Here is a 26,804-nt window from a genome sequence, read left to right on the forward strand (position 1 = left end):
CCTGGACAGGTTAGGTGAGTGGTCAGATGCATGGCAGATGCAGTTTAATGTGGATAAATGTATGGTTATCCACTTTGGTGGCAAGAACAGGAAGGCAGATTACTACCTAAATGGAATCAAGTTAGGTAAAGGGGCAGTACAAAGAGGTCTGAGTGTTCTTGTACACCAGTCAATGAAGGTGAGCATGCAGGTACAGCAGGTAGTGAAGAAGGCTAATAGCATGCTGGCGTTCATAACAAGAGGGATTGAGTATAGAAGCAAAGAGGTTCTTCTGCAGCTGTACAGGGCCCTGGTGAGACCACACCTGGAGTACTGTGTGCAGTTCTGGTCTCCAAATTTGAGGAAAGATATTCTGGCTATTGAGGGACTGCAGCGTAGGTTCACGAGGTCAATTCCTGGAATGGCAGGACTACCTTACGCTGAAAGACTGGAGCGACTGGGCTTGTATACCCTTGAGTTTAGAAGACTGAGAGGGGATCTGATTGAGACATATAAGATTATTAAAGGATTGGACACTCTGGAGGCAGGAAACATGTTTCCGCTGATGGATGAGTGCCGAACCAAAGGACACATCTTAAAAATACGGGGTAGACCATTTAGGACAGAGATGAGGAGAAACCTGTTCACCCAGAGAGTGGTGGCTGTGTGGAATGCTCTTCCCTAGAGGGCAGTGGAGGCCCAGTCTCTGGATTCATTTAAGAAAGAGTTGGATAGAGCTCTCGAGGATTGTGGAATCAAGGGTTATGGAGATAAGGCAGGAACAGGATACTGATTAAGGATGATCAGCCATGATCATATTGAATGGTGGTGCAGGCTCGAAGGGCAGAATGGCCTACTCCTGCACCTATTGTCTATTGTCTCTTGTATGGTGACAAAACGTCTGAAAATGAACCTTCCAGCTCAGTGAACAAACCTACATCTCAAACTTCAACCTAAGCTACAAATCCTCTCAAAGCTCGCTAATTCTGGAGCTCTTCTTAAAATAATAATTTTAACATGAAACTTCCATTGTTTGTAGACCATGAGTTAGGTTTGTGAGATAGGCTTGTTCCAGATGCTGAAAGATAAAGCTCCCAGGATTGAAAGCAGATGTCAACATATCTCCAGAAGCAAATTGCTTTGACATTTGGGTTTGTATTGCTCTTGAAGTAATGGACATTATTGTTCAACCCATTGGTCCATTGCTCACCATTAGACTGATTACCAGGATGTTGCCTGGTATGTACCAGGATGTTGCCTGGTATGGTAGGAAGATCCTATGAGGAAAGGCTGAGGCACTTGGGGTTGTTTTCATTGGAGAAAAGAAGGTTTAGGGGTGACTTGATAGAGGTGTACAAGATGATTAGGGGGTTAGATAGGGTTGACAGTGAGAACCTTTTTCCACGTATGGAGTCAGCTATTACAAGGGGGCATAGCTTTAAATTAAGCGGGGGTAGATATAGGACTGATGTTAGGGGTAGGTTCTTCACTCAGCGAGTCGTAAGTTCATGGAATGCCCTGCCAGTAGCAGTGGTGGACTCTCCCTCTTTATGGGTATTTAAGCGGGCATTGGATAGGTATATGGAGGATAGCGGGTTAGTGTAGGTTAGGTGGGCTTTGATCGGCGCAACATCGAGGGCCGAAGGGCCTGTACTGCGCTGTATTCTTCTATGTTCTATGTTCTATGATTGATGGAGCAATTTTGTTCCCAATGGATTTCCACGTCTGCTATTGGGAAAATCTATCCGATTTGTCTCCGTATTCTTGTAATTTTTTCCCCTTTCAAGTACTTGTTCAATTTATTTTTGAAAATTCCTATTGAATCTGCCTCTGAATCAAATATGTTCTTAACCCTCGTATCATTCCTCAGGTTTTGCTGCGTGCAGCTATCACACATTATATAGTGTGTGTTTTGGGTGATGACATATATCAAGGAACTGTCATGGAAGTATGATGGCCAAATTGTCATTGGGCCTACTGGTCTCGTGTGAATCTCAAATCCAGAAGTCCACATGAATGTTCTGGGGACAAGTTTGAATCTCAACACATCATCAGGTGAAATCTGAATTCACTTCATAAACCAAATCTTAGTAATGGTGACCATGACAACAATCATCTACTGTGACAAAAATCAATCAGCATTATTAACATCCTTTCGGGAAGGAAATCTGCCATCCTTACCTGGTATTGGCTATGTGTGACTCCAGAGCAACACAGCAATGTGGTTGACACTTAACTGTCCTCTGAAGTGGCCAAGCAAGCCACTCGATTCAAGGGCATATAGAGAGGGACAACAAATGCTAACCAGCTGGTCAGTGACATTCACAGTCTATGAAGGGATAAAGAGTAAAAAGTCTGTGCTGTTTCCCATCTTGATGGAGCTGAAATGTTGCGGTGATCATTTCACTCCTGGAATTCATACAATAAAGGCAATATTCAAAAATCTAGGCCGAGTTCTAATGGAGCAAGGCTGATGATGGTTATCAAACTATGCATAGCATGAGAAACCAAGTTGGGAATCTCCAGACACTCGTTTGACTGGAAGGATATGATGCACATTTAATATAATAAGACTGAGCATTGCGGATACTGGAAATCGGAAACAAAAGCAGAAACTCAGCATGTCTGGCAGCATCTGTGAGGAGAAAACAGAGTTAATATTTTGAGTCCGCTGACTCTTCTTTAGAAAAGATGTGAATTTCAGTTCAGTTCTAATTACAGGTTCTGGAGTTCAGCTGATGGTGTAATCACTGGCACTTCTCCGAATGACGTTTTCTGTTTCTTTCTGGCCGTGCCAGTTTTTTGAAGTTTTGAATACCCAAACTTGGGTATTTTGTTTTGTGTGAGCTTACAGGTCAATGGACTGAGCCCAAACTGAAGAGATTTGGGCCTGCAGAGCTTTACTGTATGATGCATTGCACTCTCCTTTGAAGAAGAGCATGAAAAATGCCTCTGGTGTCTTGGCAAAAATTGTCTCTCATGTCCTGGCAAAAATTTATCCTTAAACTGCATCTTTTCAGCAGTTTAACATCACCTTACTCTTCATCAGACATTGCTGTACACCAATTAGTCACCATAATTTCTAAACATTACGATGCTTTTAGGAACATTCTTTAACTTTAAGATGCTTTGGAATGTCCTGAGGACATAAAAGTGCACTAAATAAATGGTTTTTATCATGAATATGTCATGGCATGACTAACAGTACTTGAGGTGTGAGACTGGGCAAGTAAGACACTAAGACCAGATGTGAGTTCAAATCCCACCATGGCAGCTGGGAATGTTAATTAAATTCATAAAAAATACCAGCTTTCTGTTCTAGGTTTAATTCGTATCGGTGTTCTTGAAACCACAGAGTGTTCTTAAAATGCCACCTGGTTTACTAATATCCACCAGGGAAGAAAATCTGGCAGTCTTTATATTTAACAAAAACAGAAATTGCTAGAAAAATTCAGCATTCTGGCAGCATCTTTGGACAGAAATCGGTGTTAACGTTTTAGGTCCAGTGTCCCTTCCTCAGAACCCAGTTCTGCTGACCTTTTCCAGCAATTTGTTTTTGTTTCTGGTTTCAAGCAGTCATAGTTCTTTTGTTTTCTTTTATTATTCACCCTTTATATGTTCCCTATATGTGAGTGGGGACAAAAGAAAGCATGTTTTTATAACACCACCTTTTATGATGACTGGATGTGTTTAATAATAGTCACTTAATTACTTTCAAAAATATATTACTATTACAATGCAGGAAATGTGATGACCAAATTGTGCACAGCAAGCTCCCAAGTGATGTGATTCCAGGTTCACACCAATGTGATTGTCTCTTCATTGCCTTCTGAGTTGAGCCTAGTCAGCCACTCAGCTGACTTCAAAAATAACTATAGGGTACATTCTCAACAGTTATTTTGGCCTTGCCGGTGACACACTCTGCCAGTGAACGAATTTTAGAAAGATTGATGCTTGGGGATTGGGTAAAAAATTAGTCAAACTGTCTTGCAGCTTGCAATCTCTGCTTACAAGATTGTACATGCAAGCACAGTAAAACCACGTGGGATGACTTCATTATGTAAGAGATAGCCATAACTTCATACAATCTGAGGATACTTTGATTATGAATTCTAACACAATGTATTATTAAAGGCCAAAACAACGCATTCTTCCATTGAGTGTAACGAATTCTAATTGAAGTGCACAGTCATAATTTGAAAATGATCTGGAGAAAGCAGTAACCTTCTGAAAATATCTCTTACTGCCATTTACTTTCTCTTCCTTCTGTCTTTCCCTCTCTTCCTTTGTGTGTTGTCACATGCTGAATGTGGTGCACTTTCCCCCATTCCCAGGCCCCACAGCCCAGTCAGGATTCTGCTGTCAAATCCCAGCAGCAATTGGCTGAAAGTGGATTGCAACTGAAGATAAATAGCCTGAAGCTAAACATCTGGTGAAGGAATGGCCGTCCATACAAGCAGTAATGAGTGTGCTTGCCATTTTGAAGAAACTTAAATCGCAAATATGAAGTCTTTTTAACCTTGTCACAGGTCACAACCACTAGTTCATTTAATGTGTTTGAATAGGTACCACCTCAATAATGAAAGCCAGTTAAAGCGGAGGTCACATGACTGTGGCAGGCCATACATTGATTTACAATATCCGAGTGCATTTCTCCAAACATTTCTCGTTTTATATTTTCTTCTAAATTATGTGCAATATCATTTGCAAGTCACCCAGCATACATGGTCAGTGATGAAAATTATCATTCCTGAACAGTTTGTTGATTTATGTCTGTTCCACCTTCATCAGTCTCTGCACATGTATTTCTTACAGAGTCTATAAATTATGCAGGTCTTCTAATAGTATGCAGGCACCTGGTCCTTGTCTGCACATTATTAGGGTAATGTTCCATCTGTGAGGAATGTTGTGCCCATGGCAAGTGCTGTAGTGACAGTTGTTGCTGATCCATTGTCCTTGCTGGGAAATGGTGGTCTTCTGGAACTGATGAACATTTCTGTATTCTGCAGTTGGTGACATCATTTCTTCATCAGCTGTCTGCAATGAAGGAACAACATTCCAGTTGTATGCTGTTTCGGTGGTTGCAATGTTGTAGGTAGTCATTTACGTTCATCGCATATGATTGAGGTGTCAACTGCTCAGCACTGGTCTCAGTTTGCCACTTGGGCTGATATGTGTTGAGAGTGTTGAATGTTTGCATTCTGACTGGGCATTCCAGTGCTCAGCGTTGGCACCTATTTGACAATTTTATCAAAACAAAATTTGGCTTTCTGTCCTTTCATCTTGATTTGTACAAGATGCCGTCTTAGGCTATCACTGCATCTCTGTATGTCCAACATTCTCTTATAGCAACAGAATTGACCTTGATTGTTTTGGAGCGTTCTTTCATCACTTCTTAATGTAGCACTTGGAGAGTTGCCTCTCACTCCAGTTGCTGCTCCGGCTCCAATAATGTATTGGAAAGAGTAGCTTAGGTGCAGCATGGCAATAATTAGTAAACTGGACTCCTTTCACTATAGGATGGCCTTGAAGGTGACAGTGCAGGATTTGCTCAATTTCATTACGATCCTTTTAGGAATTTTCACAGTTGGTTCAAACTTTCCAATTGACTGGGGAGAGCATGGAGATGACCTGGAATACTGAATTTCCCAAATAATCATGAAGTGACCAAATCCTTCACTTGTTATTGTCACTCATAACATTGTTTTGAACTCCCTAACAACTGAAGTTTACTTGCAGGCATACTGTTGGTAGTTGTTGACATCAGCTGATCTAACTCCCGATAGTGAAAAGTAGTCGATAATGATGAGATAGTCAGTTCCTGTGAACTGTTTACTTCAAACTTCATCCATTATCTGTCTGAGATGATTAGATTACTTACAGTGTGGAAACAGGCCCTTTGGCTCAACGAGTCCACACCGACCCTCCAAAGAGCAACCCACCCAGACCCCATTCTCCTATATTTACCCATTCACCTAACACTACGGGCAATTTAGCATAGCCAATTCATCTAACCTACACATTTTTGGACTGTGGGAGGAAACCAGAGCACTTGGAGGAAACCCACGCAGACACGGGGAGAATGTACAAACTCCACACAGACAGTTGCCTGAGGCGGGAATTGAACCCGGGTCTCTGGCGCTGTGAGGTAGCAGTGCTAACCACCGTGCCACCCTAAGATGTCATACGTTTTTGAGTTGCTCTTTTACTTGTTTAGCTTGGTCTTCATTACACTGGCTGAGGTGGTCCTTAATCTCATTGCTTACATTTGAACAGGACTGGACTTCTCTTGCCTTCCTCAGACTATACTCAGTTCCTTGAAGATTTGCATGGATGCATTTCAGTGTCTCGTTTCACGTTTCCTTCAGGATGATGACTACCGTTTCCTTTGTACAAGATGCCGTCTTAGGCTATCACTTCATCTCTGTATGTCCAACATTCTCTTATAGCAACAGAATTGACCTTGATTGTTTTGGGGCGTTCTTTCATCACTTCTTAATGTAGCACTTGGAGAGTTGCCTCTCATCAACATGTCACGTTTGCTTAATTTAAGGAAGACACTTGTCTTTTAGATTCACTTTCTCTGTTGGGTTGATGACTTCCAGAACATGTTGAGCTGTTGTTTCTTGTAGAATCAGTAAGATTTCACACCATGTCTCACCATTCTCATCTTTGTCCTTCCGCAGTGCTACTTTCAACAGCATGTCTGCAATGTATGTCATCTTCCTTTGCCTGTACGTTGATTCTAAATGACATCTCCATAACAAAGTACTATTCTTTGCAGATGCTTTGAACAGGTAGAAGTGGTTTGAGGAAGATACTCTGAAGTGGCTTGAGAGTGGACTCTATTTTCACTTTATCTACCCCAAATAAGTACTGACTAAAATAGTTAAAGTGAAAGCAGATTACAGCAGAGACCAAATGACTGTGACAAGTCACAAAGGTTCAATTTACAAATGCATATTTCCGAATAGCCCCATCTCAAGGACATAATATCTGACTCAAAGGTACTTGTATCCCTTACCCGCAATCCACTCAGTATTCAGAATTTATCCACAGGGTGAGTTTGGTGGCAGAGGGGCATCTGACCTGGCAGTTAGGGAATCCTACCCCTTTTCATTCCGTGCACCAACTATGCCAATGGACAGCCTTCCCGCCCCACTGCCAGTTGAGGCCCTCAAAGTGAACAATTAAAGTTCCCTTCACAATGGTGACCTGGCTGCTGAGGGTGCAAGAATACCTTCATTTTGTTACATCCTCTCTATATCACTCACTCGCTCTGTCTCTGGTCTGAAAGGCAGCTTGCTGATTCATCATTGCTTGCTGATCTCCTGGCTTGGCCCTCCAGCTTTGCTAGCCACCCTGCTGTCTTTAACCTGCCTCAGGGCCACTAATTGGTCAATTTGAGGCAAACCATTCCCCCATACAGTACATTTAACCATGACATTAGGGTCAAGAAACCCACAGGGGAAACTCTGCGCATAGTAAATTTGGTTTGAATAAAATTGTCCTACTCCTGCTTTCTTAACTTTATGTTTAAGTATTTCGCCCATCCCCTTTCAGATCCTCTTACAGTATTACAGATTACAGAATTGTTTTTTGACCTATATAAAGGATATTGGTTCCCAGGTATCTGTCAGGACACTGTGACAAGATCCTGGAAAATACGCAAAGCAAACATTAGCCCATTGCTTTCTTCCTTTACAGTTGCTGTCCCTGTCTCTACCTTCCCCCATCACATGTAGACTGTCAGCGCTCGCAGCCATTTTACAACGGCTGTGTTTCTTTTGCTTGCTTCCAGACTGTTCCAAAGCTTCCTTGACTGACTGCTACCTTTCACCATCCATAAAACTGACCTCATTAAAACTGCTGCTGCCCGTGTCCAAATTCAGACAGAAGTCTGTTACCTATCGCCACTCTGCTTCCCGTCCTCAATGCCGAAAACTTTTAAATTCTTCTTCTTCTTTCTGATTCCTCCCATGGATTGGAATCTCCAAGTTTATGCAACCCCTTAACTTAATATTTGTGGCATGGTAGTAGTGTCCCTGGGATGGAGGCCCAGGTTCAAATCCCATTTGCTCCAGAGGTGTGTAACAACATCTCTGAACAAAATCGTGTAATTTCCTTTGGTCCTGCACCCTCCATGAACAACCTCAAGTATCTGTCTTTGGGTTGGCATGGACAAGATAGGTCGAAATGTTTCCATCTGTGCTGCATCAGTTCTGCCTTGTGCATTCCTTTAGTTCTGGCCTCAGGCATTCTGATTTCTTGCACACTTCCACTGGTGGCCGTGACTTAGCTCTGGCATTTCCTCCATAAACCCCTCAGCCTCTCCTGTTCCTACCTTTGTCTGATTACGTGGCTGTGAAGTGCCTTGAAATGTTTCACATTGTTAAATGCAAGTGAATGGCAAATACTAATTTGTCCAGACTGCCTTTGAATTGCTCTAATGCTTTATTCGTGCTACAAACTATACAAGACCTGTAGCCAGAGGCAGTACAAATTTACCAGAAAATTCCTTCTCCTTGCACTGGTTCCACCATTTGCGTCATTGTCCTTCCTTAATATATCTTCAGCAAACGTATTTTACCAAATCAGCGTCAGAATTGGGCAACGTTAGCATAATAATCGGGCTAATTAGCAACTGCTTAATCTTCGAAGCGCATAGTTATGATAATTCACTATCATGGAAAATTATCTTTTTAAGCAAGTTGAATTTGTTTTAGAATTGTACATGCCCCTTGCATTGCTGCCTTTTACAATTATCACATTTGAGGAATATAGTGGAGAATTGTGTCTGATAGCTTGCAGAGTGAGAGGTCTGAGGTGAGTTATGGATGGAACAGAGTCGGAGGCAGAATGTCAAAAGCGAAAATTAGACCAGCCTAGAGAAAAAGGACCAATATTGCAGGAGAATTACCATCGCAAGATTGTGTATGGGGAATAACCTTGCATGTCAATGACCATGTTAAAGTCAGAGGAAATCAAAGGGTTGAGGATGCAATCAAGAGATGATAATGTGGCAAGGTATGAAGATGATAACAATGAATATTCTAAGTCAGAAACCTGAGCTGGATGTTTTTCCATCTGTAACATTTTAGCTGGGATAATCGGGGGTAACCATTCCTGATTCATTGTACTTGCTCCAATAATTGATTTGATTTATTGTAGTTACATGCACCCTAAGTACAGTGAAAAGCTTTGTTTTGCGAGCAGTACAAGCAGATCATAGCAAACAAGGATGTACAGATCATAGAGTGCCTGGATCTGTACAGAACGTGTGTAAAGCAAGATCAACATGATTTGAAGTTAGAGAGGTCCATTCAGCTGTCTGATAACTGCAAGGAAGAAGCTGTTCTTGAACCTGTTGATGCAGGTGTTCAAGCTTCTGTATCTTCTGCCTGATGGAAGAGGTTGGAAGAGGGTATTACTGGGGTAATGGTGGACAGTGCACTGTGCTCCGAAAACTAGTGCTTCCAAATAAACCTGTTCAATTATAATCTGGTGTTGTGAGTTTTAACTTTGTTCATCCCAGTCCAGCACCAGCACCTCCAAGTCATGAACTTAATAAAGATCAGTTTGCAATTGAAAACAAGAACCTTCCATGTTGACGGTTATTCACATACAGTTTTATTACTTTGGGTTTACAACACAAGCTCACTGATTTTCAAAATCTATGCACCGTACTTCTGAAATATTTTGATAATGGTACTGAGCAAGAGTCAAAATCTTTCATTTGAGGGCCCTTTTGAGATTTCTCAGTGGCCACTTTTAGAATGTCAGGGTCTCATTTTTCATTCTGATACATTTATTTGGTGATGCAGTCATGTAGGAATATTGTCTTCTGCATTTGTGTTGGTGTATAGGGTATTTTGAATCTCATTGAAGCAGAATTAGAAAAATTCAACAGTATCCTTAATGTTGCTCCATTATACTTAAAGGAAAGCATGAATTTCATTGAAACCACAGCATTTAAGCTAGCACCAGTTAACACTCATGGGTTAGCAACTAAACTTTTTCTTAAACAACATTTACACACACACAGCCATCTACCTAAACGTGTTTTTTATGGGTTGGTGAAGTCACAGCTAAGCACTTGTTTATTTCTAATGCAGTCACTGAAGTTCAATTAATTCACATCAGTTTTGGCATGTATACCTTTATGAAATATAACTGTTCAGTATAAAATTATCACGTCGGCCATGTGTTCATAACAATAGCGTCCACTATTCTTCTGTTGAAAGTTTAAAACTGTTGTCTCCCATTTGCAGTCCCTCATTCCATCTGCATCCATTCTCCTTACATTGTAGCTGTCTGGATCCCCAGCTCAGTAGCCACACAATATTCATGCTTCCTCCAGCCCACTTCACACAATCCCACTTTCTCAGGCCTTGCTTGATCCGTCCTTACTCCTCTGTCCTCACTTGATCAGGCCTCGCTCCTCCATCCTCACTTGCTCTTGCTCAGGAGCCCCTTCACTGCCACCATCTGTCCAATTGCAGTCTCATTATGTCCATTCTATTGACAGAATGAATTTTCTCCCATTGGCTGCCTCTCTCACTTTCTCTATTAATACAAACCTTCTTTCCCTCCCTTTATTTCTTTTTCTGTACCTTATTTGATTCAAGTTCACCTCTATCCCACCCCCCTGCTGATTGTTCCACTGTTTCTCTCTCTATCCTTATAATCTCTTGTTACGTTGCAAAACAAATGTTTTGCTTGATGCTTGAAGTTATTGTTAGCAAACCCAATTCTCCCTCTCTACCCCTCTCCATCCTGATTCAGCAGATGAAACCTCTCCCAAATCTTTGTTGTCTAGTTTAACCCTGTCCCCACTGGATATCACTGATGTTCTTATCAGAGATGAGGCACATCAATCAGTTTGTTAGATGCTCCATTGCCACAGCAACTGGTGTAAAAACATCAGACTATTCTAGGATGTTTCAGCACAGTAGGATCTCACTGATGCAGAACAAATTGTTAATGGAAACAGAAACAGGAGAAGCCCATTCCATACTCTCCTTTGTCTGGGAAATAGATTTAAAACAAAAATTAGTTTAAAAAATTAGAAATTATTGCTGTTTCATTGTTTTCATATACAGAATTGTCCAAACCTGTTAATCAAAACCATTTTACTTTGTTTCGGCACAAATTATGAATGATAATTGGGAATCCCTGTTTAAAATGGTTACACAACTTTAATTAATGCAGCATTTTCCAAAATACAGCAGTAAACGGGGGTCTAACACTATCATTTAAAAGATGCTCTATCCCAGATGTTGTTTCACAGGGGTTTAACAACTGTATGTGTGACAAAGGTAGAATGTACTCAAGAAATTTGGTTAATTTCATAGCCTTGGTGGTGAAGCAGAAATGGGAAATATCTGACATTAGAAAACCCTAAGCCAATTATACCCTTGCATTCATCTTTTTGATAACTTAATCTTTTTCTTGTTAGTAACTTCTGCATTAATATTTTAATATTAACAGGCTCCTTTGTAACCCATAATTAACTGCAGCTTCATACTATAACATCAGTGATATTTATTCATTTGCTTATCTCCGTGGGCGGCACGGTGGCACAGTGGTTAGCACTGCTGCCTCACAGCGCCTGAGACCCGGGTTCAATTCCCGCCTCAGGCGACTGACTGTGTGGAGTTTGCACGTTCTCCCTGTGTCTGCGTGGGTTTCCTCCGGGTGTTCCGGTTTCCTCCCACAGACCAAAGATGTGCAGGCCAGGTGAATTGGCCATGCTAAATTGCCCATAGTGTTAGGTAAGAGGTAAATGTAGATGTAGGGGTATGGGTGGGTTACGCTTCGGCGGGGCGGTGTGGACTTGTTGGGCCGAAGGGCCTGTTTCCACACTGTAAGTAATCTAATCTAATCTAATCTAATCTAAGATTTGAAACATAAGATCGAAATTAGAATAATTAATATAAAGCTGTTATTCTATTGAATTACAATATTTGTGTCTGTTATATGCCTGTAAGGAATGTTTTAAAACAGTCAATCTGAAAGGTTCTAACATTGTGTATCAAGTTCATTAACAATTTTGACATTCTATCCAAAACAAAATTCTGATCTGCTTTTATCTGCTGACTATTTCAACTCTCAGCTCCACAGATGTGTTCCTTTGACAGAAATACAGGAGAGAGCAGCCCAAGTGATTCACAATTGAAGCCTGTGTTCGATCTAACTCAGTACTGGTCTGTGTGATTTCATCAGTCAGTAAGGGTCGTAACATTGCGTTTCTTGTTCTCATCCTGTAACAACCAGGTGTACACAGTCACATTCAAGCCTGCATGGTCGAGCTGGCCTCTACTTGAAGAGTTGCCTGTGCCAGCAGCTCAGAGGGTCAGTCACCCTTATATTTTCCCGTGGGAATCACTTTACCTCATTTGAATGAGGGATGAAAGATGTTTAAGACGGAAGGTCCTCTCATGGGTTCCGCTTCTGAAGATTCAGTGTTGTGTGGGCTTTGCTGAAAATGACTTGGAAAATGGACCTGAAACCCTGCTGTTTCCATATCCAGGACCAGTGTTTTTTTTTGTGAGGAGGTACTTTGACATCTCAAGACAATACTGTACCATTCTACTCCTGCGCCCTGATGTATAATAGCTGTACTGGTGTGTCTTCTTTCTCCCATACAATTTTTCCTCTTTCTCTGTTCATCTGCTCAAACCCTCATCCTTTGGTACCTCTAGATGTGGCTACTCTAACACACTTCTGGCCTATCTCTCACATTCTGCCCTCCTTGGATTTGAGGTAATCTAAAACTCTGTTGTCCAAGTTTTAATGTGCTCCAAGTCGTGTTCATCTACCGTGCTTGCTGACCTGTATCAGCTCCAAGTCAAGCAATGCCTTTGAGTTAAAAGTCCCATCCCCAATTTCAAATATGCTTTCTGGCTTTGCCCCACCATATTTCTGTAAGATCCTCCAGCCCTCGAAAACCTCCTCGATATCTGCTGTCATTTAATTTTAGCTTGTGGAGCACCTTCAGTTGTAATTACCCCACCATCGGTTGCCAGTCCTTCCGCTGATTAGGCCCAGAGCTCTGGGATTCACTCCCTACATCACTCTGTATCTCTACCTTGTTTGTTTGCTCCCATAAAATGCACTAAATTTGCAGCACGTTTTTCGTGAAGATGGTAGCTCCCGTAGAAAAAGCAAATCGAGGAATGCTATTATTCACTGTATCTACTGGATAATTTAATATAAATGGTTATATCTCAACATTGATGTGAATTAGTTGAGGTGCAGTGACTGCATTAGAAATAAACAAGCAAGTGCTTAGCCGTGTGCACAGAAAACATTTTTAGGTAGATTGCTCTGTGTGAATAGATGTGTCTCAGTTGTTTAAGAAAAACTTTAGTTGCTAACTCATGCCTGTTAACTTGTCCCACCTTAAACACTGTGTGTCAGTTGAATTCATGCTTTCCTTTAAGTTTAATGGAACAATGATAATTATTGAGGATACTGTTGAATTTTTCTAATTCTGCTTCACTGAGATTCCGAATACCCTGTACGCCAACACAAAGCAGAAGGTTTCTTACATGACTGCATCATCAAATAAATGTGTTAGAATGAAAACAATTGAGAAATCTGATGCATAGGGTAACTTCATTTTTCCAATTACAACTCAACCCCTACTTCCTCTTCAAATAATGTCAGTACCATGGGCTGGAAATTCTTGCACTAATGTATAACCATTCACCCACTTTTGGGCCTCCCTTTATCGGCAGAAAGTACACTTGAAGTGCAATTACTGTTGTAATTATTTTCTAAATAATCTATTCAGAGAAGTTATTACACACTTCGGGATCAGTTGGGATTGAACCCAGGCTTCCTGTCTCAGACAAAGGGACTCTACCACTGTACCACAAGAGCCTCCTGACATTCAATAAAACCGAAATAAATGCGGCTGTTGGGAAAACTCAGCAGGTCTGGCAGCAGTGAAGTCAGAGTTAAGGTTTTGGGGCCGGTGACCTCTCCTCAAAACTGACGGTAGCAAGAAAAACGTTGGTTTATATGCAGAAGATAGGGTGAGGAGAGGGGGTAAGGAGTAAATGATAGGTGGGGATAGATTCCAAAGAGGGAGAAGAACAGTTGGACAGACAAAAGAGTGGATAATGATCTGGCTGGGAGGGTGAATAGCTGTTTATGGAGACTATTAATGGCTAAGAATAGGTAGTGTGTAATCACAGTCCATATGATAACAAGGCCTGGTGTGTGTGGTAGGGGGTGAGGACATGGGAGAGTTCAGGCCCTAACATTATTGAATTTGATATTGAGTCCAGAAGACTGCAGGGTTCCCAAATGGAAAATGAGGTGTTATTCTTCCAGTTTGTGCTGAGCTTTGCTGGAACACTGCAGCAAGCCTGAGATAGAGATGTTGCCCAGGGAACGGGGTGGTGTGTTGAAATGACAGGCAACTGGAAGCTCAGGGTTGTTTTTGCTGACAGAATGTAGATGTTCTGTGAATGGTCACCCAGTCTATGCTTCGTTTCCCCGATATAGAGGAGATCGCATTGTGAGCAGCAAATGCAGTCGACTAGATTGTGAGAAGTGCAGGTAAAGTGCTTTTTCACCTGGCAGGTATGTTTGGGGCTGAAAGTGTGTTGCTGGAAAAGCGCAGCAGGTCAGGCAGCATCCAAGGAACAGGAGAATCGACGTTTCGGGCATCAGCCCTTCTTCAGAAATCAGGTATGTTTGGGCCCTTGGATACTAAAGAGAGAGGAGGTAAATGGGCAGGTATTACACCTTCGGTGATTTCAGGGATTGTGGGTTGAGGGTGTGGGCCGAAATAGGATTGGAATAAGAAATGTTCCATGCACCCCACAAAAAGACTGGCATAACAGGAACTCCTGGGTAACAATGGCCACTGCTTTGACTTGAAAAAAATGAGAGGAGTTGAAAGAGAAGTTGTTGAGATTGAGGATGAGCTCGGCCAAGCGGAGGAGGGTGTGGTGAATGGGGCAGTTCAGGCCAGGAAGAAGCAGAGATCCTGGGACCATCCTGGCGGTACTTGGACGTCTAAAGGGGTTGCACGTGCATGATAAAGAGGAGGTAGGCTGGAGCGTCAGAGGAATCACAAATGGAGTTTAATTTAGATAAATGCGAGGTGCTGCATTTTGGGAAAGCTGCATTGTGGGGGTTATTGGGAGTGAAGGAAGAATGGACCAGGGTGTCCCTGAGAGAACGGTCCCTACGAAAGGCAAACAAGAGAGGGAAAGGGAATATGTATCTGGTGGTAGCATCTCATTGGAGGTGATGGAAATGATGGCTGATGATCTTCAATGCTGGTGGGATGGTGTGTAAGGACAAGGGGAACCCTATCGCTGTTGGAGGAGGGAAGACAGCAGGTGAGGGCCAAAGTGCAGGAGATGTGTCAGACCCATTTTAGGGCCGTGTTAACAACGGCGCTGGGGAATCCTTGGTTGAGGAAGAAGGACATTTCGGAGGCTGCCTTGTCAAAGTTGGCCTCATCGGAACATATGTGATGGAGACAGATGAGCTGGGAGAATGGAATGGAATGTTAGCAGGAAGCAGGGTTCGAGGACGTATAGTCCAGGTAGCTGTGGGAGTCGGTGGGTTTATAGTAGATTTTAGTGGCCAGTCTATCCCCAGAAATGGTAACAGAACTGTCAAGGAAGGGAAGGGAGAAGTCAGAGACAGACAGGTGCAAGTGTGACTGGGGTGGAATTAGAAGCAAAATTGATTAACTTTTCCAGTTCCAGATAAGAGAGGGAAGCAGCACCGATGATATCATTGATGTACTGGAGAAAGAGTTGAGGGTGTGGGCCGAAATAGGATTGGAATAAGAAATGTTCCATGCACCCCACAAAAAGACTGGCATAACAGGAACTCCTGGGTAACAATGGCCACTGCTTTGACTTGAAAAAAATGAGAGGAGTTGAAAGAGAAGTTGTTGAGATTGAGGATGAGCTCGGCCAAGCGGAGGAGGGTGTGGTGAATGGGGCAGTTCAGGCCAGGAAGAAGCAGAGATCCTGGGACCATCCTGGCGGTACTTGGACGTCTAAAGGGGTTGCACGTGCATGATAAAGAGGAGGTAGGCTGGAGCGTCAGAGGAATCACAAATGGAGTTTAATTTAGATAAATGCGAGGTGCTGCATTTTGGGAAAGCAAATCTTAGCACAACTTATACACTTAATGGTAAGGTCCGAGAGAGTGTTGCTGAACAAAGAGACCTTGGAGTGCAGGTTCATAACTCCTTGAAAGTGGAGTCACAGGTAGATAGGATAGTGAAAGCGTTTGGTATGCTTTCCTTTATTGGTCAGAGTATTGAGTACAGGAGTTGCGAGGTCATGTTGCGGCTGTACAGGACATCGGTTAGGCCACTGTTGGAATATTGCATGCAGTTCTGGTCTCCTTCTATCAGAAAGATGTTGTGAAACTTGAAAGGGTTCAGAAAGATTTACAAGGATGTTGCCAGAGTTGGAGGATTTGAGCTATAGGGAGAGGCTGAACAGGCTGGGGCTGTTTTCCCTGAAGCGTCGGAGGCTGAGGAATGACCTTATATAGGTTTACAAAATTATGAGGGGCATGGATAGGATAAATAGACAAAGTCTTTTCCCTGGGGTGGGGGAGTCCAGAACTAGAAGGCATAGGGTTAGAGTGAGAGGGGAAAGATATAAAAGAGACTAAGGGGCAACTTTTTCACATAGAGGGTGGTATGGGTTTGGAATCGTGCTAAGACTTGCTTTCCCAAAATTCAGCACCTCACATTTATCTAAATTAAACTCCATCTGCCACTTCTCAGGCCTTTGGCCCATCTGATCAAGGTGAGGTGACCTTTGCTGTCCACTAAACCTCCAAATCTGGTGTCATTTGCAAACTTAATAACTACACCTCTTATGGTCACATCCAAATCTTTTATATAAATGATAAAAAGTAGTGGACCCAGCACCGATCCTTGTGGCGCTCCACTGGTCACAGGCCTCCAGTCTGAAAAACAACCCTCCACCCCCACCTTTGAACCAGTTCTGTATCCAAATGACTAGCTCTCCCTGAATTCCATGAGATCTAACCTTGCTAACCAGTCTCCCATGGGGAACCTTGTCGACCATCTTACTGAAGTCCATATAGATCACATCTACCGCTCTGCCCTCATCAATCCTCTTTGTTACTTCTCAAAAAACTCAATTAAGTTAGTGAGGCATGATTTCTCATGCACAAAGCCATGTTGATTATCCCTAATCAGTCCTTGCCTTTCCAAATATATGTACATCCTGTCCTTTAGGATTCCCTCCAACAACTTGCTCACCACTGACTCACAATCTTCTGCTACATTCACTGCTCACAAAGCAGCCTCCTTTTCATGAGGGGAATGAAGTATAGGCTGGGTGACTGCTTTACTGTATATCTACGTTCTGCCTGCAAAAAAAGATCCTTAGCTTCAAGTTACCTGCCACTTTAACATATCACTGTGTTCCCTGGCCAACATCTTTGGCTCAGGCTTGCTGCAGTGTTCTAGCGAAGCTTAGCACTGGGGATTCTGCAGTCTTCTGTACTCAATATTGAGTTCAATAATTTTAGGGCCTGAACCCTCCATGCACAATATTGAGTTCAATAATTTTAGGGCCTGAACCCTCCTTAGCTCCCTTCCTACACACCAGGCCTTGTTTTCTCATAGTCTGGCTTTACACATTACCTATTGTTAGCCAGTAAGAGTCTCCATTAACAGCTATTCACTTTCGTAGCCAGATCATTATCCACTCCGTTATCTGTCCAACTGTTATCCCTCTTTGGGCTCTATCCCCACCTATCATTTACTCTTACTCCCTTCCCTCACCGTCTGCATATAAACTGACATTTTCCTAACTACTATCAGTTCTGAGGAAGTGTCACCAGACCTGAACCACTAACTCTGATTTCACTTCACTGATACTGCCAGACTTGCTGAGCTTTTCCTGCAACTTCGGTTTTTGTAGCCCCTTAGATTCGCTGTTTTATTAGGAAACAAAATTCTGAAGCCAGTTTGCATATTGCAAGGCTTTTTAAAGTGCAGTGATTGAGTAATGGCTAGATGATTTGCTTTAGCAGTAGGCAAGTGGTTAAGTAGAATGTCTGTTTTCTGTCCTAGTGGCATCTGAAATAAAATCCAATCTGCAAGTTCCCCAAGTGAAGAATTTTTGCTAAGTTTTAATAAGCAACTTAAAGAATTCAAGATAAGGAAACTGGCTTATTACAATGTTTGTTTATTTTGGCTTGTGGCCTGTTTTGAAGTGATTTTTTAAACTTGTGTAGATTTGGCTGGTTGAGCTTCACAGGTGTAGTGTGTTGTATCAAAATACCTGCTTGATGAACAGCAAAATGCTAGCGAGCTCTGAGCTGTAATCTATAAGAACACCTCTCTTGTTTGGACGTTTTCTCACAACTGGATGAATGAGTTGTCTGCATGACTAAACCCAGCTATTTAGGGATGTCAGAAGGCCCAACTGCATTAGGCCCATTGCTACAACCTTGCACCAAGGAACTCCAACTCATGAATACCCTGATTTGGAAATATATCACCATTCCTTTACTGTCACTGGGTCAAAATCTTGAAATTCCCTCCCTCAGGGCACTGTCGGTCAATCTACAGCATGTAAACTGCAGCAGTTCAAGAGGTCAGCTCACCACCACCTTCTCAAGGGGATAACTGTTGTTAATGTAGCCGCACACAGTACACATCCGCATGTCACTAACAATCCAAGATTGAACCTACAGATTGCGACTCCAAAGGAGTGTGCCAATGGGACATGCCAACACAACAATAATGTTGTTTGTAATATAGCAATAGCACATGTTCACAGGTGCATTGCTGCCTATAAGCATGTCCAGCATACAGAGAGCTCTGTGCTCTTATGTGTGAAGCAGCAAATGTTAGCTTGCAGGTGCAGCAAGTAATGAAGAAGGCAAATGGAATTTGCTCAGGGGTTGGAGTTAAAAAACAGTGGAATCTTGTTACAGCTGTACAAGGTGATAGTGAGGCTGCAACTGCAATACTGGGTGCAGGTTTGGTCCCCGTGTTGAAGAAGGGATGTACTGGCACTGAAGCTGTCTTCCTATTTCCCCCCTCAATTGAAGCAAAATGCTCAGAGAGACAGTATAGTTTTACCTCCTTCATCTTTATTCTGGGCCCTGGAGGGAGAGAGAACGATCGCCCATGTGCACAGAGACATGAGTTCTCGGTCTTCTCTGGAAGAGCAGTTTCTTAATGAACTATATAGTCGTTTTACAGGGAGGAGCATCCAGATAAGGCAATGTACATATTGATTGGGTGACAGTTACAATTGGTGAGCATCAACAGTAAAGATTAAGCCCTTTGGTGTTCCACAATGTATGTTCTTAATCTTAACTGACTTCACATAATGAATAGTCTTCACCTTGTTAAGTTGACCTCACATACTGAATGATTCCAATATTTTTTAATGGCTCTGCATAATGAATGCTTTTCCAAATTGTTAACCCATTACCCTTAACTCCAGCACCCCAGTTCACTGCCAGTTCTTATCTATTCTGCGTTATACTCAGCTGAACCTCTTGTTTCATAAAATGCAGAACTTAACTCTTTCCCTACCTGCTTATACCCTATGCACATTCTCAAAAGCAGTTCCTGGGATGATGGAGTTGACTTATTGGGGAGGCTAAAGGAGTTTAGAAGAACAAAGAGTGATCTTATTGAACCAAACAAAAGGGTAGGTGTTAAGCTGGTCAGGCAGCATCCAAGGAGCAGGAGAGTTGACGTTTCAAGTATATACTCATCTTGAATGAGGGGTGGCCCAAGGGGGCTGAGAGATAAATGGGAGGGGGGTGGGGCTGGGGGCAAGGTAGCTTGGAATGCGATACCTACCGTATTCCCAGCTGCCTTCCCCCAGCCCCACCCCCTTCCCATTTATCTCTCAGCCCATTGGCCCACAAGCCTCATTCCCGATGAAGGGCTTATGCCCAAAATGTCGATTCACCTCTTTGGATGCTGCCTGACCAGCTGTACTTTTCCAGCACCACACTCTTGGACTGTGATCTCCGGTATCCGCAGTCTTCACTTTTTCCAGGGTAGTTGTTGAGACGTGGGAGCATGTTAGTTTGTGGACATAATTACAGAATAATGGGACTGAGATGTGAAGGAATTTCTTTTGTCAGTGGCTTTCCAAACATAGACTGGGACTGCCATAATGTGTTACCCAATACATTAACAACAGCATACAATGGAATTTCAGTACTTTACAGTGTTACGAAGAAGTGTGAAACACAGATTTTGTTGTACTCTATGTAGTACCCAGTCTTCCTTTCTTTGATTTTGCCCTTTGAGTTTGACTTTCCCATTGCAGGGACTCCTTTTCAACCTGATGATACTAGCTGTGTGTATCATCACATGGCTTTGGAAAAAAAAGTAAGGCTTGTTGTCTTCATGACACTTGATAGCTCAAAAAAGTTAACAGCAAATGAGGTATATAGGAAACAGCAGCTAATTTACACACAGCAACTATAGCAACATGATAATGACCAACTAGTCTCTTGTTTTTATGTTGATTCAGGTGCAAACAATACCTATGTTTAACTGTCCTGCTCTTTGTTTTAAATAGTATCCTTAATTTTGTTTTACGTTCACCAGAACAGGGTAGATGGGGCCTCACTTTATAATGTCTCATTCGAAAGATGGCACCTCCAAAATGAAGCACATCCAGTATGGTGCTGGAGTGCCAACTTTGAGCTTTGTGTTCATGACTTAGAGTGGGACTTGAGCGAAGAACCCTTTGACACAGAGAAATGAATGCTACCAACTGAGTATTCTACTTGTGGTCCATGTGTATGGAAAGGACTGTTACAGCATCATTTTTTCAAATCATTTAGAATACTATAATTGGAAATGCTATAGTATTCCAATAATATTCACTTGGTCTGTAAGAATGGAAAATATGCCTTCTTGGAGAGTGACGTAAAGTATTTGGACTTCAGAATAACCTTTGTTTTTTAAAAAAAAGGAGGACCCCAAAATTCTGGATTGGTTCTACTGATTTTCCCACAAAACACTGGAAGTACCTCCTGTCACTTTTCTGACATGGATCAGTAGAATTTCAGGTAGCCACGTTTAAGTTTTGAAGGATAAATTGCTTGATACACTAGTTTCATTTTCTCTTCCTTTCGTACTCAGTAGCTCCCTTCTTACAGTGATGTCTTTCTTTCTCTGTAGATGAGAGTCTTCTTCATACAGTGAAGAACAATGACTTGCGGCAGGTAAGTCTCATCCGTGGCAAAAACCGTGATATATATTAGAACCGCATTGACCCTGCCACTTGATAATCTTAATAGTATGACAGATCAAAACAGTATTCAGTTGGGGGTTCCATAATAGACTGATTAGCTTGGTCATAAAATGTGGCATCAAAGGTAAGGTGACAGAGTGGATCACTAACTGCTTCAAGGCAGAAAGCAGAGAGTGGGAGTAAAGGGTAGTTATTCAAAGTGACAGAAGATCGGGTATGGTGTTCCACAAGGATCAGTGTTGGGATCACTGCCGTCCACAATTTACATTAATGATTGGGACTTTGGAATCAAAAACACAAATGTACTGATGATATCACAAGTGACTGTGGGGTCAAGGAAGCATTATAGTCCATGTTGAAGAAGACTGAAACAAATTGCAGGAGGATATTAATTATCCTGTAGCTGGGCAAATAATGGGAGTTCAATTCGGATAAATGTGGGGTATTATTTTTGGTGGAAAGTGTCTTGTTGGACAGTGCGAGTCATGCCTCAGAAACCTGGACAATGAGTAAAGATTCTTGAAAGGAGAATAAAGACATTTGAATTGTGAATAGAAGTAGAGGCATTTGAAATGTGGATGCTAAGCTTTTAGCTTTAAATTGCATATACAGAACTTTTAAACAAATGAAGAGATGCTTGAAATTGCAAGAACAAAAACAAAACCCTTTAAAAATATTACATCTGGAAACAGAATGTCAATATTTTGGCCATTTGATCAGAGCTGAAGTTACAGAGATCTATTCTAGAGGGCAAAGTAGGGAAGTAACAGACAGAGGCATCAACCTAGGTGTAGTTAGATGAAGGCTCTCAGTGTGTTTGCAGATGAAATACAATGGCTGTGTGAGGATGCTGCAAGAGAGACAAGTGTGACATACTATGACACCAGATCTATTAATCTCTTTGTTATGTTGATTCAGGGATAAATATTACCCTGGACACTGAATAACTGTCCTACTCTTTTTTTTTAAGACAAAGTAGTATCCTGAAATGTTTCCTTACGTCCACTGGAGCGGAGCAGGTGGGGCCTCAGTTTATTTCTGAAAGGTGGCATCTCCAACAGTGAAGCATGCATCCAGTATTGTGTTGGAGTGCCAACTTTGATTTTTGTACTCACGTCTTAGAGTGGGACTTAAACCAAGAACCTTTTGACACCAAGGCTTGAATGCTACCTACCAAAATTCTACTTGTAGTCCTTATATACTGAAGTACATTGGCAGGAGTAGCTACAAGCAGCAGAGGAAGAGACAAGTCCAGGTGAAGTAGAGGAACAAAGAGATCTCAGATACAAATAGGCCAATCATTAAAAGTTGCAACACAAATTAGCAAAACTATTTTTAAAAAAAAACCCAAACCAGATACTAGGCTCTATTTTTAGAGGAATAGAGTTGCAATATTGGGAAGTTGTGCTCAATCTGTATTGAAACTTGGTTAAATCACGTTCAGCACTGCCTACAGTCTGGGGGACCTTCGAAATTATGAAAGGTTTTGATAGATTGGATGCAGAGAGAATGTTCCTTCTTTTAGGGAAGTGCATGGCTGGAGGCCATCAATATAAAATAATGACCAAGAATTCAATTAGGGAATTCCGAAGAGAAAAAGTTAGCCAAAGAATAGTAATAATGTGGACTGCCACAGGGAGTGCTTCAAGCAAACAGTGTGGATACACTGAAAGGGAAATTAGACAAGGATGACTGGGAATAGAATTGGCGGGGAGTAGATAGTTACCGAGGAGTAGGCCTTTCAGGCTTGTTGAGCTTGATCCACTATTCATTTAGATCATACATGATCACCAAACTCAGTGCCATTTTCCTTCACTATCTCTATATCCCATGATGTTGTTAGTCTCCAGGAGTGTATTGATTTCTATCTTGAATGTGCTTAATGATTGAACTTTCACATTCCTCAAGGATATAGAATTCTAAGGATTCACCGCCCTCCTTCCTAATCTAAGTCTTCAATGGTCTATCACTTATTTTGAGATTATGTCCCCTGTTCCTAGACTTGCAAGCCTTGAGAAACATCAACATCTGCCCTGTCACATCAAGGTCACCTGATTCTTCGAAAAGATAGGGAATAGAGGTCCAATCTCCTCAAACTTTCATACATACTGTTCCAGGAATCTTCACTGTGCTTCCTTTATGGCAAGTACATTCCACCTTTAGAAAATGGGGGCCAAAGTTGTACACAGTTCTCCAGGTCTGGTCTCAACAAGGCTCTATAAAACTTAGCAAAACAATTTTACTCTTATACTCAAATCCCTGCGTTATGATGACCGACATTTAATTTTCTTCCTCATTGCACCTGCACCTGCCTGCTAATTTTTAGTGATCCATCAACAAGGACACCAAGGTTCCTTTGGTCAAATGCACTCTGTGACCTCTCACCATTTAAGGAAAATTCAGCATTTCTGTTCTCTTTCAACCAAAGTGGTAGATTGTGATGAAAGAGATAGAGGAAGGCTTGAGTGGAACATAAGCACCAGCGTAGATGGTTAGGTGGAATTTAACAATGAATGCAGCCCTTGTACCTTCACCAGTGTGTGGCCAGACAAACGTGACCTTGAGACATATAAAGAGATGTTCTGAGCAATGGTCATTGGACCCAAAACTTTAACTCTGCACAGATGCTGCCAGACCAGCTAAGCTTTTCCAGCAATTTCTGTTCTTGTGTAAAGAGACATTAAGGTCAGGTTTAGTCAAGAGATTTTAAGGTGCATCTGAAAGGAAAAAGAGAAGCATGGGAACCGGTCAGGATGGAATTCCAGACCTCAGGGCTCTAATCAATCAAAGCAACTTTGGTACTCATGGAAGTTAGAGATACTCAAGAAGCCAGAGTTAGAGGAAGCAAAATGTCTTGGAGATTTGTAGGGCTGCAGGAGGTTACAGAACTAGAGTTAGAACTGTGGGATGCTAGAGAGCAATTCAGAATGCTCAGATGTAGTTCCAGATTTCTATGGTTCTTTGTGGCTTTATGTGAAAACATCTGTTTGAGTCCTGAGAATAAATTAACCTGCCAATTGATTTTGGCAAGGCACAAAGGCATTTTGAATGTTCCTCTGACCTGCCTGCACTGCTGTCAAATTTCAAGGCCGAGTCTCTCATTTATATTATAACACATCTATATTATTTGGGGACCCTTTTTTGTGTAAACTACTATGTTATATAATTGGAAGTCATTATTTCCTGTGAGAAAGTCTAAGGGAAAAGAATGAATACTTGTTCCAGAGAGTCACCTTCTTTCAGCAGATTCGATACAGTGTTGTTACATTTGCAAGACCCTTTAAATGTATCCTCATAAGAAGGACAACTATATCAGTTTACCTTTTCTTTTTTACTGTTTTGTTCTAGGTCCACCATTTTGAACAAACTGATACAAGGGTTTTACTTTATATAGAATTAACAGTACATCGACTTGTGCCACATTTGACCATCCACACAAATCTCTCTTCACCCTACTTCATCTAACTTCATCCATTATAAAAATGTGGCTTTTCTCACCACAAACAAAACCTAATTCCCTTTTACACCTGTGAATGCTACAGACCTAACCAACAAAGCCTTCATCAGGTAAACTGATAAAAGACAAGATCAGGGCTGAAATCAAGTAACATATAATGTCTGAACACTTTTTGAAAAGCTCATGAAAGTAAAATCTCTGGGATCGTTTATGAAGATGGTAAATTTATGAAGAGAAAAATGGGTTTCTATGAAGAGTCAGATTGAACATTGTTAGTGGTCAATTCCATTCCTACCTTACCATATCAATTGGACTTAAAGAATGCTCCATGACTCTAAAGTACTTTGTGAGATCCTATGGTCACAAAAGGCACTATATAAATGCAATTAGTTTATTTGACTCACCTTTATACGCTTCATAGCTTGTAGATTTATATTTTCTAAGTATTGTCAATTTAAAACATAGCTCTCATACAAGGGGATCCTCATAGGTAAAGTCCTTTTAGTTACTAATAATTGTCTTCTGTTTTGCTCAAGTTCTTACTGGATCACCTTTGTTTTCTAAAGGAAATTATGCTTCCTTTTCATAGGTGCTTGATTGTATCATTCAAAAACCTACTGTACAGAAAAAAAACTTTTGAAGGAAAGGGACTTTGTGTCAATTTTGCATGGAAGATAATTCCTTGAACAGCAGTGAGGTGAATTAAGCAGCTAATTTGCATTTGGGGCTATTAGTTGAGGAAGGAACATTGGCAACACTTTTATTGACTGGGGCTATAATAAAGTCAACAATACAGGCCACAGAAAAGGATTGGGATAGTTTTCAGTTAGGAGGGAAGGCCTAAGCACTCACTGACAGCATCTTAAGTGGACAGTCCTTGATGGTCCAACCATTACAACTAATGGGTGGAAAATGTCAGACTGTGTGATCCATAATGTGCTGGAAGCAACTGAATGTGGAAGCCCATTCCTCAAATGTCTTCACAAGTTATTTAGGGTCAGCTAGTCTGGTGAAGGCATTGAGCAGGACAGCTAAAATGGAAGCAGAAGTAACTGTCCATGAATCAGTCTGAGGATCTGCCAATAACTTCGGAGTGCTTTTACAGAATATCACATGAAGTGTTGAAGTGACAAGTAGAACAGAAAGGGATGAGCCAAGTTTAGCCTAGCATAAAGCGAAACCTTGAAACATATCATTACGGCAGAGGAACAGGACAGAACTCAAATATGGGACAAATAGATGGAAAGCAGTATATCTCATAAAGCATCTGAAGCTGGATTGTGTAAACTGCCATTAATCTCCTTCCCATTTGCTGTTAATGTAAAAAGGTTTATGCAGGTCCAGTGAACTGAGCTCCTTTGCATTGTACAGAATATCTAATCCACGCTATACATCCATTAATTTTACAGTTACGGGAATTGCATAAATCCGGGGCTGATCTAATGTTTCGCGATTCTGAAGGCCGCACCTTACTGTATCACGCTGTCACCGTGGGAAGCAAAGAGATTGTGAAATATATCCTTGATAATGGTAAGAGGCTAACCAACTGCAAAGTATCTGCTGCAAAACCCTTCTATCCTGACTGCTGCCAGTTGTAAATATCATAATCATAACTGTCAGTTGATTTTGCTTCAAAGTTATTGGGGTAAATCCCCATTGTCGTATATGAAGCATGTTTCATTCTTTCTTTAACTATTTGGTTGAAACTTGAATGGTTCATTTGGCACTAGTCAGCTTCATAATATGTGTGGAACCGTGCCTCATCAGATGCAAGTGAATGCGGGCCACCAAAATGTCATTCTAATTCAGCTCCTCTCATAAGATCATAAGAAATAGGAACATGAGTTGTCTGTTCAGCTCTTCAAGATTGATTCACCATTTAAAACGATCATGGCTGATCTGACATTTCTCATGTCCATTTTCCTGCCCTTTCCCTGTAACTCTTGATTCCCCGACAGATTAAGAATCTATCTGTCTCAGCCTTAAATATAATCAAGCACTCTAACCCACAGCTGTCTGTGGCAAGGAGCCCCAAAGATACTTAACCTTCTGAGCGAAGAAGTACATGCACATCTTGGTCTTAAATTGGCACCCCTTTA

General features: G+C 41.6%; 1 protein-coding gene across 10 annotated transcripts in view; it reads left to right on the forward strand.

Annotated features, from left to right (window-relative positions):
• Window positions 1-26,804, forward strand: part of dgkza (diacylglycerol kinase, zeta a) — a 790,120-nt gene that overhangs the window by 730,741 nt on the left and 32,575 nt on the right. For all 10 annotated transcript variants that reach the window (XM_072591939.1, XM_072591942.1, XM_072591938.1 and 7 more), the window contains 2 exons: window positions 21,176-21,219; window positions 26,115-26,235. In XM_072591939.1, coding sequence (XP_072448040.1) covers window positions 21,176-21,219; window positions 26,115-26,235 — 165 coding nt within the window. The remainder of the gene's footprint in view (window positions 1-21,175; window positions 21,220-26,114; window positions 26,236-26,804) is intronic.

The sequence above is a fragment of the Chiloscyllium punctatum genome, chromosome 22 (assembly GCF_047496795.1).
Source record: "Chiloscyllium punctatum isolate Juve2018m chromosome 22, sChiPun1.3, whole genome shotgun sequence".
Taxonomy (NCBI): Eukaryota; Metazoa; Chordata; class Chondrichthyes; order Orectolobiformes; family Hemiscylliidae; genus Chiloscyllium; species Chiloscyllium punctatum.